A 17,489-nucleotide genomic window follows, 5' to 3' on the forward strand; every position below is an offset into this window, starting at 1 on the left:
CAGAATGGCAGCTCTGAAATTCTGAGGTTCAGATTTCTGGATGTTTGGTGGGTTTGTTATTCCCTGTATCTCCAGAGGTTTCCCTTCCTGCAGGTGTTTATTTCTGTTTGGAGTGTTCAGGGACAAGGGAACATTTGCAAGTTACAGTAACGCGACGGACGGTTTCATACTGGGGATTGTGATTTTAATGACAGGCTTTTTGACACTCTATTTGATAATGCTTGAACTAAAATGCATTGTATTTTTAAATTGTATACAAGTTTTTGCTATTTTAAAAAAGATCTCTGTTATGTTCATTTCACAAATAAAACATTAGTAGAGACTCAAAACTAAATGGTTTCTATAAAGACCCATTCCACGGGTCTAGATGTGGTTATGGAAAGGTAAAGGCACCCAGCAGTGAGGACTCGGTGCAGACACCTGCAGGTAATTATGGCAGCACCCAATTTATTCCCTAATTGCACTTCAGGGTCTCCACACCGGGCCTGAGCGGCGGGGGCCGGAGCGGTCCCGGGCGGTACCGAGGGCACGGACGGTGTGTTTGGAGCGGTCCCGGGCGGTCCCGAGGGCGCGGACGGTGTGTTTGGAGCGGTACCGAGGGCACGGACGGTGTGTTTGGAGCGGTACCGAGGGCACGGACGGTGTGTTTGGAGCGGTACCGAGGGCGCGGACGGTGTGTTTGGAGCGGTACCGAGGGCACGGACGGTGTGTATGGAGCGGTCCCGGGCGGTCCCGAGGGCACGGACGGTGTGTTTGGAGCGGTACCGAGGGCGCGGACGGTGTGTTTGGAGCGGTACCGAGGGCGCGGACGGTGTGTTTGGAGCGGTCCCGGGTGGTACCGAGGGCTCCGCACCCTCCGGGGTCCCTCAGCGGGAGCGGCCCGGGCGGGGCCGCCCCGGGGCAGGGGCGGGGCTTCACAGGAGCGGCGTGCGCGTTCCCGCTGGCCTTCCCTATCACATCCCCAAGCACGTTCACGTTCCCGTTGGTGTTCCTGTTCGCATCCCCGAGCACACTCGCGGTCGCGTCCCCGTGCGCGTTCCCGTTCCGACCCCCGAGCACGTTCTCGTTCCGGTCCCGGGCGCGCTCCCGGGGTGGGCGGGGCGCGGGCCGGGGCGCGGCGCATGCGCGGCGCGGGGCGCGCGGGGACAATGGCGGCGGCGGCGCTGGCGGCGGGCGGAGGCCCCGGGAGCGGCCCCGCGGCGGCTCCGGCGGGCGGGCCCGGCCCCGCGCTGGCCGCGGCGCGCCGCAAGGACGGCGGCCCCGCCGGCAAGTTCTGGGAGAGCCCCGACACCGTGTCCCAGCTCGACTCGGTCCGCGTGTGGCTGGGGAAGCACTACAAGAAGGTGCGGCCCGGCGGGGGCGGCGGGCACCGGGCGGGCGGGCGGGGGACGGCCGGGAATGGCACGGGGGGTCCGGAGGTTCCCGCCGCTCTTTGTGACCCGCGGCCTCGGCGCTGCGGCGGGCGCGGGGCCGGGCCGGGCCGGGCCGGGGCAGTCCCGGGCACGTTTCCGCTCCCTCCGCGCCGGCCGCTGCCCGGGGCCGTGTTTAGGGCAGCCCCGGTGGCCCCGGGACGTTCCCCCGGCCGCGGGGGCCCGGCCGGTGCCTGCCCGCCCCAGGCAGTGCCTTTCCTGTGCGGGCAGGTCCCGGCCCCGCTGGGTTTCGCTCCAGCCGCGCCCCGGCGGTGTCGGGAGCGCTGGAAAAGGGAGGAAAATGCCCCCGCGCCGCCGGGAGCCGCGTCCAGCCCCGCGTGTTGCCCCGAGCCCGCCTGCGGCAGCGCCGCCGCTGCCCTTGGGCTCCTCTTCCTCCTCCTCGCACGCTTCGCTCGCCTCGGCTGCCTCGCTTTCTTTATGTGTTTGGTTTTTTTCCGTGTGCTGATTTTATAACTTCAGTTCGGGCCCGGTGTAACTTCGCGGCGGGTCCGCACCGCGCTGCAGCGGTGCTGGAGGAGCCCCGGCCGGGTCGGAGCCGTGCCCGGGCATGCTGCGCGGCCCCAGCGTGAACAATCCCCGAATTCTCCCGCTCTCGGGGCCGTCCCGGTGTCCGTCACCCACGGAGGAGCACCGGCTGTTGGTTGGGCTCTTTGTGTGGCGGAGAATCTGAGAACGGGAATCTGAGCTGGCAATCTGAGCTGGGGCGCTGCGGGTGAAGGCGGCTCGGGCTCGGGTGTGTTTTTGTTTTTCCAGTCCTTCCAGCTCCTTCCAGCTCGGTTCGGGGTGTGGGGTGCGCTTTGAAGCAGCAGCTCCAGCTCTTTGTGTTGACAGAGCAATGGAACAGAATATTTGTGCAGTTTGGCTTGTTCCGGTTGCGGTGCTGTCCCATGCCCTGGAGGAGCTGTGGTTTTCCTTTTCCCTGTCCTGGCCGAGCACCCCCGGGATCCCAGGAAATCGCTGCTCTGAGCAGCGCCCAGGTGCCCTGCTGAGCACAGAAAGTGTTTTTGTTGTGGCTCTAAGCCCCCTGCCAGGCTGGGTCTCTCTGTACTGGCTGGACGGGGGGAGTGGGGCAGCACTGGGAGCCAAGGGAAAACCCTTCCTTTCAAATTGCTTATACAATAATAATGATAATGATGATAATAATAATAATAATAATAATAAAAATATTAATTATTATTATTATTATTTAGAAATTATTATTATATAAATTGTTATCACAATAGATATTTCTTTCTTGTGGTTCTGGAAGGTAATTAGAGTTGGGCTAAGGAGACTCTACAGGGTGGGTGAGTTTTGGAATGTTGCTGGGACAATCCTTTTAAAAAATGAAAAGTAATTTTGGTTTGGGGAAACAAGAAAGTTGATACTAGTGCTTACATATGGTGCCTTAACATTCCAGAGGGAAGGGCTGGTTCCTTTCTGGGTGTGCTGTAAATGGACTCTGGTTCATCTTGTTCTGTTTCCATCCCCCTGTAGGTGTGTGGCTCCTTCCAGAGAGGTACATGGTGATTTTAACTGGCTTTTGTCCAGTTTGTGCTCTTAAAAATAGATGTTTGTACATCTCAGTGGTGAAGCTGTCAGCAGCAGTTGGTGTGTCCAGCTCCAGGGACACTGGGGACCAGTTGGAGAGAGTCCCAGAGCAGCACCAAGCTCAGTTAGGATCCAGAGGTCCCGAGGGACAGGGAGGGTTGGAGTGCTGCATTTACAGAGCTGCTCATTTTGACTGGAGATTAGACAAGGCTTTAGTACTGAAGGGTTTCATGTGTCTGCAGACTACAGCAGCTCTTGGGGAGCTCTGTGTGTCTCCAGACAAGAACAGCTCTTGGGGAGCTCTGTGTGTCTCTAGACAAGAACAGCTCTTGGGGAGCTCTGTGTGTCTCCAGAGTACATCTAAGAATGAAAGAGGTTTCAGTAGCAGTGTGGAAGATTCACACTGGATCTTGAAAAACTCATTGGCAGGCGCCAAACAAAATGACAGAAAATGAAGTTATTGATATTGTACTGGGCTGATTTATTCCAGGCTCCCTCCTGCTCCCGGTTAGTGTGTGTGATGTCTGGAAGTCGGTTTGTGTTTTTTCTGAGCATCAAGGGATGCAGGAGGTGCCAGCTCCTTCCCAGGCAGTGTGGTTGCTGGGGGATGTTGGAGCCTTGCTTCCCTGGGAGCTGGGAATGGGTTTGGAGTCCTGGGGCTTCTGACAGACTTTAACAGAACAAAGTCACAGGATCCTGGAATGGTTTGGTGGCGAAGGGGCCTTAAAGCCCATCCCATCCCACCCCACCCCTGCCATGGCAGGGACACCTCCCACTGTCCCAGGCTGCTCCAAGCCCTGTCCAGCCTGGCCTGGGACACTGCCAGGGATCCAGGGGCAGCCACAGCTGCTCTGGGCACCCTGTGCCAGGGCCTGCCCACCCTGCCAGCCAGGAATTCCTTCCCAGTATCCCATCCATCCCTGCCCTCTGGCAGTGGGAAGCCATTCCCTGTGTCCTGTCCCCCCATGCCTTGTTCAGAGTAATTTGGGTAGACTGTAATGGGCACCTTGATGTCACCATAGTTACTTAGAAATTCACAGCTCACAAGTAAACTGGGCAATTCTCTTTTTATTATATTAATGCTCATTTATCTATAACATTGTGCACTGTTTAGGCAGTTCCTTTCTCAGTAAGCCACATCCCTCGTATTAAAATGGGGTGTCCCAAAGCAGTTATTTATTGTCATAAGACCTATTTCTAAGGTAGTTTGGGAGGGCTTTAGCAGCTGCCTGATGAAGGATGCAGCCCCTGACCTTGGCCTTGCAGCTGAGCTCCCTGAGGAGCTGTCCTGGTGTGTTGTTCATTTCCAGGGCAGCATCCAGCTCCATAGCCATCTGTTGGCCCTGGGAGCTCTGGTGGCTCTGACAGCTCTGTCCATCTGAGACAGAAGGCCAGAGCAGTTGATTTTTGGGAGGCAGGAGGAGGGTGCTGTGGTTTGTGGGGAGCAGGTGGGATGTTGGTTAGAGGGGATCGGGGCATGGCTCAGCACGGGGAGCTCTGGGACCCCCTTGGCCCAGGGAGAGGGGTCTGAGCACATCCCTGAGCTGGGGCTGCTCCAGGCCTTGGGCTGCTGCCCAGGGAGGGTCTGCGGGGCAGAGCTCCAGGCAGAGCTGGGATCTCCTCCTCCCTGCCAGGAATGTCCCGGAGCGGGGCACGGGCTGGCGCTGGCAGCTGCTGGGGACGGGCAGTTGTGCCCTCAGTGCGTCAGGCTGGCACCACCTGCCGTCCCCAGGGGCTGCCCTGGCAGTGCGTGTGGCTCTGCTGTCCTTGGCAGGAGCCTCCCGGACAGCCTGGGGTTGGATCCAGGGAGGGGTCTGCGTGCAGCTCTTCTGTGTTCTCACCTTTGGAAAGGAGCCAGGGTGTGACCCAGAGCAGAGCATTTCAGTGCGGGTTTCCCGCGGCTCCTGTGCGGTGCTCTGAGCTGCAGTGCCCTGGGTGTGGGGAAGGTGTGTGCACAGCAGAGCTCATGGGGTGTTTGAGGTCAGTGCCCACATCAGAGCCAGCTCTGGATCTGTCCCCCATCGGTGACAAACGCTTCCAGGGCAGCTGCAGTGATTCCCTCTGCTGCTGCTCACACTCTGCTTCCTGACCACACATTTTCTGCTTAAAGATAGGGGGTGGTTTTGTGTTTCTAATTATTGTGGAAAGGTTGGAAAACTCTGCTGTGTCCGTGAGGCTTTGGCATTTCAGCACGAGAGCAAAATCCGCTTATGGAACAGGGCATCATTCTGTCCTCTGGAACTCACTGCTTAGAAACCTTTATGTCCACAAAATGATCCTGCAGCAAATGAGGGGAGAACCCGGAGATCTGTTGGAATTGATGCCTCTGTGGTCCCTCAAACCCCTGTGAATTGATTGGGAAATTGTCTGCTGTGTTTTACTGCTTAAAGACCCAGTTGTGCTGCTCATTAGGATGCAGAAATGATGGAGGGGAGTTTTGGGCATCTTTTTGAAGGGCTTTTCCCCTTATTGTTCAGAGAACCTCAGGCAAGGTAATGGGCTTCTCATTAAAAGGATCTGCAGGATAATGGCAGTGCAAGGGAGGATGAGAAGGTGTTGTCTTCCTTTATTCCTTCCAGCTGTCAGTGCCTCCTGCAGGAGGTAAAAATGGGAGCTGCAAGAAAAGGAACGACTGCCTGAAAAAGTTCACATGTCTAAGAATAGGCTTTGCAAGGTGCATTCTCGTGTAGTTTTCCTTCTGAAGGAAAATATCTGGAAAAAAAAAAAATAGATTAAGTCAGTACAATGATGCCACTTCTTCTGGATTTGTTTTTTGAAGGAGGTTCATAAAATCCTAGACTGGTTTGGGTGGGAAGGGATCTTAAGGATCACCCAGTGCCACCCCTGCCATGGCAGGGACACCTTCCACTGTCCCAGGCTGCTCCAAGCCCTGTCCAGCCTGGCCTGGGACACTGCCAGGGATCCAGGGGCTGCCACAGCTGCTCTGGGAATTCTATTCTAGGGTCTCCCACCCTGCCAGGCAGGAATTCCTTCCCAGTATCCCATCCAGCCCGGTCCTCTGGCAGTGGGAAGCTGTTCCCCCTTGTCCAAAGTCCTGTGCAGAGCCAGGAGTTGGACTCAATAATCTTTGTGGATCCCTTCCAACTCAGGATATTCTGTGATTTTGATGTAATTAAAACATTAATTCCTGGGGGAGGGAAGAGGGCAAATTGAAATGCAGCTTTGAAATGTTAGCCTTCAGTTCTTTCCAGGCTCGTGTTTCTAGTTCAGGATTTATACCCAGGACAGGACACTCAGGAGCCTCAGGGGAATTTGTGTCCTTTGAGTTGGGAAGATTTAATTTCTCAGATATGTGCCTGCTCCTGAGAAAGTGCTGGGGGAACTCTCATCTCGGGGTGGTCAGACACTGAAATTGTAATTGTTTCCATTCACTCTGTGTCTTTGTGGTGCCTTTGGCTCTGCAGCTGATGCTTTGCAAAGCTCAGTTAGGTTTGACTGGTATTTGGCACCACAGCTTTAAAACTTTGAGGGTTCTGGGTCTCAAACTCATTTTCTTTAAGGGGCTTTAGAAGAATCTGATTTGAGGGAAGAGCAAAGGCTGAGAGTTACCCAGCTGAGAGACTGGGGCAGCTCAAATTGCTCCATGTTCTACCTGGAAAAGTGATGTTTGTTCTCCTCTTGGCAGTCACCTGGCACAGCAAGGAGGTGGCATCCAGTGAGTGAGTACTGAATATTAAGGGTGACAAAAACTCAGCACCATGGGAGGAGTTTAATATTCCATGCTGTGATTTCACATTCCCAACGTAAATGTCATTTTATTGAACCTCAGGTGCCGCTCAGATTGTCCCAACACATCACAAGTGCCTTTGTGTGGCTCAGCTTTTCCCTCTGTGCAGGACATTCTATTTATACCGAGGGCTGCTCTGAGGATTAATTGGGAGTTGATTAAGCAGGAGGCTGTGAGGTGACTGCAGAAGGCTGTGTGTGTGTGGGCAGCACGAGCCTGGTCCTTTATTAGGAGCTGAGCTCAGCCTGAGTGGTTAATCCTTGTCTGGAACCCAGCTGGGGAGCTGGGCCTCAGCCACAGGTGAGTGCTGGATGTTCAGCCTGAAGCCTGGAAAATGGTTGTGCTGGGTGCTCCTCCTGTGCAAACCCCCTCCAGCCCTTCCCAGCCACACAGGGATCCCAAAATGCTCCAGCTCTGCTCTGCAAGTGCAGGAGGGAGCTGGGCTGTCCCCAGGCAGCCTTCCCTGCAGCTTCCCTGTCCCCAACAAACCGTGCTTTTTGTCTTGCAGTACGTTCAGGCAGATGCTCCTACCAATAAAACCTTGGCTGGGCTGGTGGTGCAGCTGCTGCAATTCCAGGAAGATGCCTTTGGAAAACATGTCACCAATCCTGCCTTCACAAAGCTTCCTGTGAGTATTGTGTTCTCCTGGGGCTCTCACTCTGCTGGCACAGCTCCCTGTCCTGCTGCTGGGAAGTGTCCAGGGCACTGGGACATCCCTGCCCCAGCCCCTCCTGCGCACCCTCTGCGAGGGCTGGAGTGGCACACCTCTCCTTAGTGCACATTTGCAGGGCACTACAGCTGCTTCTCTCTATATTTGAAATGATTTCTGGAATGCTGTGGGAGCTTTTTCATTTCTACCAAAACTCTGTGTAATTCATCAGTTTTAAGCCAAATCTGGACTGGTGCATCCTCAACTGAGGGAATAAAATGCACTTTCCAGGGCAAGCAAGCTGCCATTAGGTGTTTTGGTTATTAAACTCCAGACTCGTGAGGCTGCCAAGGCTTGCAATGCCTTTGCCAGGTTCAGCAGCAGCAGGCAGTGAGCTGCTGGCCCTGGGCTGGGTCTCAGTCCCCTGGGATCCGGGCACAAAACAGAGTATCAGCACTGGGAGGGCTGCAGCTTCCCCAGCACCGCCTGGAGCCCTGCCTGCACCCAGAGGCGCTGTCCGGGGAGCGGGAGGAGGGCAGAGCTGCCAGCCCCATGCCAGCTGGCTGCTTTGGGGGCTCTGTGTGCCAGGACAGGCCAGGACAGGCTGCTTTGGGGGCTCTGGGCCAGGACAGGCCAGGACAGGCTGCTTTAGGGGCTCTGTGGGCCAGGACAGGCCAGGACAGGCTGCTTTAGGGGCTCTGTGGGCCAGGACAGGCTGCTTTAGGGGCTCTGTGGGCCAGGACAGGCCAGGACAGGCTGCTTTAGGGGCTCTGTGGGCCAGGACAGGCCAGGACAGGCTGCTTTGGGGGCTCTGGGCCAGGACAGGCCAGGACAGGCTGCTTTAGGGGCTCTGTGGGCCAGGACAGGCCAGGACAGGCTGCTTTAGGGGCTCTGTGGGCCAGGACAGGCTGCTTTAGGGGCTCTGTGGGCCAGGACAGGCCAGGACAGGCTGCTTTAGGGGCTCTGTGGGCCAGGACAGGCCAGGACAGGCTGCTTTAGGGGCTCTGTGGGCCGGGACAGGCTGCTTTAGGGGCTCTGTGTGCCAGGACAGGCTGCTTTAGGGGCTCTGTGTGCCAGGACAGGCCAGGACAGGCTGCTTTAGGGGCTCTGTAGGCCAGGACAGGCTGCTTTAGGGGCTCTGTGTGCCGGGACAGGCCAGGACAGGCTGCTTTAGGGGCTCTGTGGGCTGGGACAGGCTGCTTTAGGGGCTCTGTGGGCCAGGACAGGCTGCTTTAGGGACTCTGTGGGCCAGGACAGGCGTGCTGGTCCTGTCAGTGGGGCTCCAGCAGGCAGGCTGTGCTCAGCTGTGGCACAGACGTGTGCTGGCGCTGGGGCCGTGCCTCTGGGGCTCTGGGGATGGGAACACAAAGCTGCAATCATTTCTAGCCAGTGAAGAGCTTGAAGCCCATGGAAGCTGAGTTGGCCTGAAAGCTTGGCAGAGCTCCTGTGGCTGTGGGTGCACGTGACAGGACGGTCCTTTCTTTGTTCTGTGCTGGTGTCCCCAGGTGTTTTGCCCCTGTGACCTCTCCATGAGGGTGGGATGTGCACACTCCTTCCCTGGAATGGTTTTCACTCATGGGGTGAATCCTGGAACAATTCCCAGATGTATTTTAGAAGGAATCCTTCCCTTTGAGAGTGGGGAGGCCCCCAGAGCAGCTGTGGCTGCCCCTGGACCCCTGGCAGTGCCCCAGGCCAGGCTGGACCCTGGAGCAGCCTGGGGCAGTGGGAGGTGTCCCTGCCACAGCACAGAAGGTACTGGCTGAACCTTAAGGTCCCTCCAGCCCAAACCATTTTGGGATTTTGTGACTTTCCTGGTGCTTTGGAGAGCACTCAGAAGCACCCCAAGGTGCCATTGGGATCTCACCACCTCTCCTGATACCTCAGTGATAGTGGGAAACTTCAGGGACAGGGGGAGCTTTGCAGAGCTTTATTTGGATGTGACAGCACAAACCATAAACCTGCCCACATTCCTCAAGTGCATAAACCACTGGAGTGCTCCTGAGCCTTAAATCAATTTGTTTTATCTTAAAAATGGGCAATAAACCTTGCAGTGGCATCATAAAGATGTTGTTCCTGTGTTTGTTCTCGCTGCTTCAAAGCTCTAATCGGGCCAAATTTGCTCAGGGTAATTTACAGCACTTGGATCTCAGTTACTTCAGCAGGACACAGCTCCTCAGTGCATCCTCAGGAGTGCTCCTGTTTGTGGGGGTCTCTTCTGCTCCCAGCAGAAAGCCCCTGGTGGCAATCAGAGCCTGGCCTCTGAGCAGCTCCTTGGATTCTGCTTTGTGCCTTGTACAGGTGTTTTATATTTACTGAGAAGCACAGAATAATCCAGGAGCAAAGCAGATCCTGGCATTGCCCTCCCTGTCCTGCCTGCAGCTGCCCCAGCCTCCTGTCCCCATTTCCAGGAGGGCTCTGACAGCAGCTGCCTCTCCCAGGCACAGCCATCCTGGCCAGAGAGAGCAGGAAAGATGCACATTCCAGACTCAAATGTATCAGGAAAATTGAGCTTTTGTTCAGGAAGCAGGGGTTATTTTAATATCCTTTCAGAGAAGGGACTTGGGGGGACTCTGAAGCTTCCAGCCTCCCTCCTCTGCTCCTGTTTGAGTGTTGTGGGATTGCTGCTTTGGGAAAGGGTGACTCAGGTGAAGCTGAGAGGGCAGAAATGAGCTGGGTTTGGTGTTTCAGGGCAGATGTGCAGCTCCTGACACACAGCTTTCCCTGGGGGAGGGATGGATGGAGTGTGGAATAGCTGAGCTCTGCTTCAGGTGCTCATTGCTGATGATCTGGATGATGCTCTCCTGCAGATGAAGAGCTGCTTCCCTGACAGCTACGATGTGAGGTTTAATTTACTATGAAATGGGTGTTCAAAGAGTACTTGGGATTTTTACAGCTCTACTTGGAGCTTTCAGATACATCAAGTTCTTGCAAACACAAAGAATTTTGCTTAATCCAAATACATGTAAACTTCAGGAAGCATTCTAAAAGGAGAACCTCAAACTCCAGAAGTGTTTCATCTGAAAATTAACTTTTCATTTGATATGTTCTATGTCTAAAATTCAGCTAACCAATATGTATTTGTTTAAAATAATTGCATAAAAGTCAATGTCACTGGTTTTCCTTGTTTTCTGGCTTTCAGGCAAAGTGCTTCATGGATTTCAAAGCTGGAGGTACATTATGTCACATTCTTGGTGCTGCTTACAAATACAAGAATGAACAGGGCTGGTAAGTTTTTATTGGTGGTTTATACACCTTCTGCATGAAACCAAGCACATGAATTGCTTATGGAAACTACCTAAAGTTTAATCCTTCCTGGAGACTTGGGCAGGCAAGGCAGTGGAGATGGGAAGAGGAAACTTTTCCTGTTTTGTTTTGCTGGTGGTAGCTTTTTTAAGACACACCCCCACGCTTCTAAATTTAAAGAGGAGTTGGCCAAGTTTAAGGTTTTGGGCCTGTAGTTGGAGTTAATAACAAGTTTGAGGCTCCTTTTTTATTTCCTTGCTGTCTGACTGAGAAAATGAGCCAGATCAGTCTCACATCTGTGAGACATAAATCTTTGTTGCTGTGTTGATATTTGGTTCAGTTATGATTGGGAAAGCATGAAGCACAGCAGATCCTAGTAAATGCTCAGATCTCCATTGCTCCAAAAATGGGGAGTGTAAGCACTAGGAAACTCTGCCCCTGGAGCTGTTGGTACTGGGATGAAAATATCCCTGTGACATCTCAAGAGTGGTTTAGCCTGGGTGTTTTTAAGTTATAATACTCTTCCCAAGGGAACAGCAGCATAGGGTCATAAAATCCTGGAATGGTTTGGGCTGGAAGGGCCCCTAAAGTCATCCAGTTCCACCCCCTGCCATGGCAGGGACACCTTCCACTGTCCCAGGCTGCTCCAAGCCCCCATGTCCAATTGAAATCACTATTTTTGGTCTTGAAATCACTATTTTGAGAGCACTGGGCAAAAAAATGAGGATGAGAAGCCAATAAATGTAAGCAATCAATAAAATTAAGGAGAGATTGTTCCTGTCCACAAATTTAAATAGTTTGGGTGTGATGTTTCCAATTTGTAGCAGCATTCCTGGAATTGACTGAGTTGTTTTTCCACACAAGAGCCATTTAAAAGGGAAAGCAGAGTTGTTTGAGAATGGTTGGTTGTTTTGGGGAATTATTTATATTCACATCTGCTCTGTCTGAGGTGGGTATATCAGGAATAAACCACCCTCAGGGGCTTTCCTGTTCCAATCCTACCAACGCCTGGGACAGGCACCTCTCTGCAGTGTGCTATATCAGCAGTGTCCTGCTACCTCTTTGCCTTAAGATGCAGGAATGAAAGGGTTCCAACTTCAGGAACATTTGAATTGAATGAACATTTCTTATTTTTAATAAGAAGATGTGGTTTGCAGTCAGCTGCCCAGCCCAGCTGGGCTCTGGAGCTGCCTCCTCCCCTGTCCCTGCCTTGCTGCTGCCCAGGATTAGGTGGGTAGTGCCTGGTGTGTGTGCATGTGGGCAGTAATCCTGCACCTTAACTCTGAGCTCAGCCCTAGAGCCTGGAATGTGTCCCCACTGACTCTGCCCAGTAATCTGTGCTGTTTGCCTGCCCTGTGCTTGATTTGATTTTGTTTTGGTCTGCATTGTCGCTCCTGCTTAACCTGTTTGTGACTGATCTGTCTTATAGGAGAAGTCCCCTTCCTCGCCACAATAGGTATGTCTGAGAGCTGGACATACAAACCTGGCCCAGCCTGGCCCAGGGAGCCTCTTGAGCTGAGCCCAGGAAGAGTTAGTGCCTTTGTATCCACCTGGGCAGTGAAACAGTGCTGTTATTCATGTGTGCGTGTCCTTCTCTGCCTTTCTGGAGCAGGCAGGGAGCTGGGGCACGCAGCATTCCATGGATGCACAGTGCAGGTTTTGAGCTAAAGCTGTCAACATTCTGGTCGTGCCCTGGGTGTCTTTGTCTCACAGGTACCAAGAGGTCTGCAGGTGTTTGTTTGGCATTTGTCTGCCATGGAGCCATCCTGGGTGTTTTGGATGCAAACCATGGCCGAGTACTGGAGAAGGGGCTCGATCTTGACTCAGAACCCCTCTGTATTAGAGGTGTAAAACACCTTATTAACAGTGACCTGACAGCCTTGATGTCTGGCCCTGCTTCTGCATGTCAGGGTGAACTTCCCAAAGCACACAACAAGGTCATAAATTCCTCTCTAAAAGGCTGATTCCATTAAATGTGCCAGAACCTTACATTTCATTTATTTGCCATGTCCTCAGTGTGAAGGGTAATTTCTTTAGGACAGAAACCATCCCCCTGACAGAGGATGTTGGTAGAGCTGCCCAGCACCTCAGGTGTTCCCACAGATCCACCTGCCTGGGCTGCTCCCTCCTGAAAATCCCAGGAGCCCCTGGAGGAGATCCTGGTGGTCCCAGCTGGGGGGTCGTGTTTGATTTAGTGGGGTCACAGGGCTTGGGGCTAAAAGTCTTGGGGCTAAGCTTTGCTTTCCTGAACCTTCTCTGAGCCTGTGTGCACTGGCTAAAGGGATCTGGTGCTGGGAGCAGGTGTGTGTTTGTAGGGAACTGCCCCTGGCTGTTGCTGGCTGGTGTGAGCTGGGTGGTGATTGCAGCCTCAGAGCCCCATGGGGAGGTGTGCCAGCCTCCCACTGCCCTGGGTGTGCAGGGCTCTGGGTTTCACACCTGCCCCACGCACCCCAGGAGCCTTCCCAGACCCCAGCAGCAGTGAGTGCCCAAACCTGGAGGTGCAGGCATGCTCCAGGTCGTGCTCTGCATCTGGGGGACACAGCCTGGGGGCTCAGCACCTCCTGGAGCCTGGGGACAGGCTGGGTCCTGGGGGCTCAGCACCTCCTGGAGCTTTGGGACAGGCTGGGTCCTGGGGGCTCAGCACCTCCTGGAGCCTGGGGACAGGCTGGGTCCTGGGGGCTCAGCACCTCCTGGAGCTTTGGGACAGGCTGGGTCCTGGGGGCTCAGCACCTCCTGGAGCCTGGGGACAGGCTGGGTCCTGGGGGCTCAGCACCTCCTGGAGCTTTGGGACAGGCTGGGTCCTGGGGGCTCAGCACCTCCTGCAGCCTGGGGACAGGCTGGGTCCTGGGGGCTCAGCACCTCCTGCAGCCTGGGGACAGGCTGGGTCCTGGGGGCCCAGCCCCAGCTGTGGCACTCCCTGCAGGTGCTGAGGCTGCTTTGGGGCTGGGGTTGTCCCCGCTCAGGCTCTGGGGATCAGCACTCCAGTCCCTCATTTGGGTTGGCCCATCTGTGAGTTCCAGACATGTTCAGGGGCCAGGTGAGCACAGCACAGGGAATCTGGGGGCTCTCGTGCTGCTTCCCCAGGAGGATTCTCAGGTTTTGTGTCCTCCCCCATTTCTGATGGACAGATCTCCATTGGCATTGCAATAATTGTGAATAATTTGTGTCCATGAAATAACAAAATTAAAGCACCAGGGTCCAATAGAGTTGGTGATACAATGCTGCCATGGGTTATTAGCTGCCTGTGTCCTGGGGGGGTGGGTTTGTTCTCACACCAGGCAGAGGAATTGCTGCTTCTCTGGACTCCCAGGACTGGTGGATGGGGGCAGCTAGAATTAAGAGAACGTGAGAGCTCATCCGTGAATTCTCTCATCTGATGTTGAAATCCATGGTGGTTGTGTGTTCAGTTCCCCCTGTGACTGTGGTGGAATGCACAGGCCTGCTGCAGGGTTTGGTGCACACTCTCAACCTTCCTTTTCCTCCCTGAACATCTCCCAAATCAGCTGCATTTCTTGATGTGGTTCATGGCGGTTTTCTGTCTGTTTCAGAAACAGTTGTGGCTGTGCTGGAGTGTCCTGGCATGATCCAGAGTTTGTGTGGAGCAGGGAAGGTTCTGGACTGCTGGCAGCTGGGGATGTGGAGTTAATATTTGTGAATCATTTCCCTCGACAGGAGGAGGTTTGACCTGCAGAATCCCTCCCGGATGGACCGGAACGTGGAGATGTTCATGAACATTGAGAAAACACTGGTGCAGGCAAGGAGAAACCCAGCCCAGGGCAGGAGAAACCCAGCCCAGGGCAGGCACCACCCCTGGGCACTCAGGGCAGGACTTCACCCCGGCCCTCTGTAGGAATGGGGGACTCTCCCCTCCCTCTCCCACCCAGCTCAGTCACAATTCCGCATTTTCACTTGAAAAATGGGAAATATTTCCATTGGCCATCTGTGGATATGCAGATGGTTTTATTTTATTTGTTTGTGTGGGGTTTTTATTTTATTTATTCATGTGAGGAAAGGAAGGAGAAGGTTTTTATTTTATTTATTCATGTGCTGTAAGGAAAGAGAAAACATGCCAGGTGTCCCCATGTCCCTGTGGACGTGGCACCCTTGGGGCTCAGTAGCTGCTCCTGTACCCATTCCAGGGCTGACTTCCAGTTTGAGCTAAACTGGCCTTTTTCAGGTTAGGACCCATTTTACTCTCACTTTACCAAAGAAGTTGTTATCTGTACTCATTAAGCAGCTCTGTGGAGTCTCATTTGAAGTTTAGTTTTTTTAGCTGCTGAGTGGGAATAATGTGTGATTTTTTTTTTCAATCTCTGAAGCCAAGTTCAGTGTATGATGTAGTCAAAACTTAACTTCAGGTGCCCATTAGCAATGGAAACAGGAAGAACAGCAAAAAGCAACAATATTTTTATTACAAAAATCCCTTGCCCACGTACAGTGGTTTCAGTGCATGATAAAAACCTGGGCAGGGCTCTGCTGGGGAGCTGTGTGAAGGGAATGTCCCTGTCCCAGGGCTCCTGGAGCTGGGGTCACTGACTTGTGTCACCCCCTGGCCTGGGTTCCACTGGAGTTCCAGCACTGGGGATTTTATAGGAATATTCTGATTTTTGCCACATATCACCTCCTAATTCCTTGTTCAACTTGCTGTTCTCTCCCAGAACAACTGTCTGAGCAGACCAACCATCTACCTCATTCCTGACATGGAGCTGAAGCTGGCCAACAAGCTGAAGGACATTGTCAAGCGTCACCAGGTGAGTGTCACACAGCACAGCTGGACCCAGGGCTGCTCAGCTCTGAGGGACAGCCCCGGGGCTGCCTGAGCACACAGCAGCAGCAGCAGCTCCCTTGGGGAATGGTTTTCATTCTCCCGTGGAGGCTGAGCCCTGGCTGTGCTCCAAAAGCACACCTGGACCTGCTGCCAGGTGGCTCTGGGTGAGCTGGGGGCAGCCCCAGCTGGTTTATTGCTCAGCACAGGTTTGTCCAAAGCTGGGTCTGAAGCAGGGAGTGAGGCAGCTGTTCCAGATGTGTGGGACAGCAGAAGGAAGCTGACATGGTCCTGGGTTTTTGCTTTATTTCACTCTTTGATTGCTGGTGCTGAGCAGAGCCCAGGCAGCCTCAGGGAACCTTGCCCTCGTAATTCCAGCGTGACTTGAGCAAGATTAATGGCTTCATCCTTAAAAACATAAACAGCCTTCTCACTTGTCTGCAGAGAAATACCCTGGAACGTGACCTCTGGATGGTCTGGTGGCTTTTGTGTCAGGACAAGTCACAGCTGTAGCCAAAGAGTTTCTTTTCCAGATTTAATGTATTTCCTGTGTTGTGATTATGAACCATTGTCTCAGCCTCAGTTGGGCAGATTTTCACAAGTTGCTCTTAATTATTTGGCTGATTCAGGATGGGTGTTATTGCTTAAATTAGAGTGAATGAGTCAATTCTCCTTTCATAAAGGAAGTCTGTAGTGAGCGCCACGCTGTATCCATGAGGGATTTAAGGGATTTTTAAAGCAGCTTTGTCTCTACAGGGATGTGAGGAGATGAAAACAGAAATTGTCTCTAATTCTGCTTTTTGGGCTTTCCTTTGCCTCTGAATTCTCATTTTGTCACTTGCTTTGCTCCCTCACTATCTTGGTTATTTTCATTTTTTAACCCCTTGCTGTCATCTCCCCCTACCCCAGCCCAGTGCCTGTTGCTCCCTGCTATCCCAAGTCCTCCCTGCTCCAACCTCTGTTATTTTCCAGCTGCCTCCAGAGCTGCCCTGTCCCTTTCCTGAGCTGTGGGAGCTCTTGCCTTTCAGCCCCTGATCCCAGAGTATCCCACATCCCACCCTACAGTGCTGTTCTCATTCCTGCTGCTGTACAAGGATGGGATCTGCAGCTCCTTGTGCTGTTGAATCAGTCTCTCTCAGGTTTATGGGATGTAAGTTGTGAGCACCAGCTGCCTTTTGGGGTGATGTGCTGGGGGTTTCTCATGCAGTTTCTCCTGTGTTTCCCGCAGGGAACTGTCACTGAAGAGAAATCCAAGGCTACCCACCACGTGTATCCAAGTCCTACCTCAGTGGATGATGGTGAGGTTCTGGGGCAGTTTTTCAGTGGCAATACTCTTGTGATGAGTGCCTTGAGAAGCTGTGGAAGTGTTCAGCAGGACTGTTCCCAGCCTGCTCCTGAGGAACACTTGCTGCATTGTGGATAATGTGCATGGGGAGCTTTAGGCTGGATATTGGGAGAGTTCCTCCTGCCCAGGGCAGGGCTGGAGTCCCAGCCCTGGAGGGATTTCAGAGCTGATGTGGCACTCGGGGACACAGGGCAGTGCTGAGGAGTGGCTGCACTCTGATCTTGGAGGGCTTTTCCAGCCTCAGCAATTCCCTGATTCTGAGTTCCTGGCTCTCCAGGAATTCTGCAGGGAATGCTGGTACAATCCTTGTGTGGGGAGAGCTCCTCCATGAGCCTCGGCTGTGTTAAAGTTCACTCTGCCTGCATGAAGTGCAAGGTCCAAAAAAGGCAATTTCACAGCTGCCTCTTCCTGCAAATAGCAAAAAATATTTCTTCCCTTTTCCATCCTAAATAAAATTAATTACCTGGTGGGTCATCGTCCTCAAGCCCAAGTTGCAGAGACATAAATAAATCCCTTTCCCACATTCCCTGGCCCGTGCTGGCCACTAGATGGAAGTGCTCCCTGCAGTTTGCAGGGATCAGGAATGGTTTGTCTCTGTCCTTCAGGCAGCAGCAGGCTCAGCCCTGTGTGTGTCTCAGGCTCTGAGCCCCGGGTCACACTGTGGGGAGCAGCCCAAAATTCCAGCAGGGATTGGAGATGCAGTTTCACATCCTTGGGGTTTCTCCTGTGATGCTTCTCTGGGCTCTGTGCTCAGGATTTGGGATGCAGGGTTTGGCACT

The 17,489-nt window shown here is 53.6% G+C and overlaps 1 protein-coding gene across 1 annotated transcript in view; it reads left to right on the forward strand.

Moving 5' to 3' along the window:
* Nucleotides 1–1,121: 1,121 nt before the first annotated feature.
* SMARCC1 (SWI/SNF related BAF chromatin remodeling complex subunit C1) overlaps nt 1,122–17,489 on the forward strand; it is a gene marked incomplete at its 5' end in the record, with an annotated part of 66,948 nt that continues 50,580 nt past the window's right edge. Inside the window, 6 exons of the mRNA XM_084204061.1 lie at nt 1,122–1,343; nt 7,217–7,336; nt 10,497–10,582; nt 14,273–14,354; nt 15,259–15,351; nt 16,594–16,663. Coding sequence (XP_084060187.1) covers nt 1,122–1,343; nt 7,217–7,336; nt 10,497–10,582; nt 14,273–14,354; nt 15,259–15,351; nt 16,594–16,663 — 673 coding nt within the window. The remainder of the gene's footprint in view (nt 1,344–7,216; nt 7,337–10,496; nt 10,583–14,272; nt 14,355–15,258; nt 15,352–16,593; nt 16,664–17,489) is intronic.

This window comes from Fringilla coelebs (genome assembly GCF_963513975.1).
Source record: "Fringilla coelebs genome assembly, chromosome: 1".
Classification (NCBI taxonomy): Eukaryota; Metazoa; Chordata; class Aves; order Passeriformes; family Fringillidae; genus Fringilla; species Fringilla coelebs.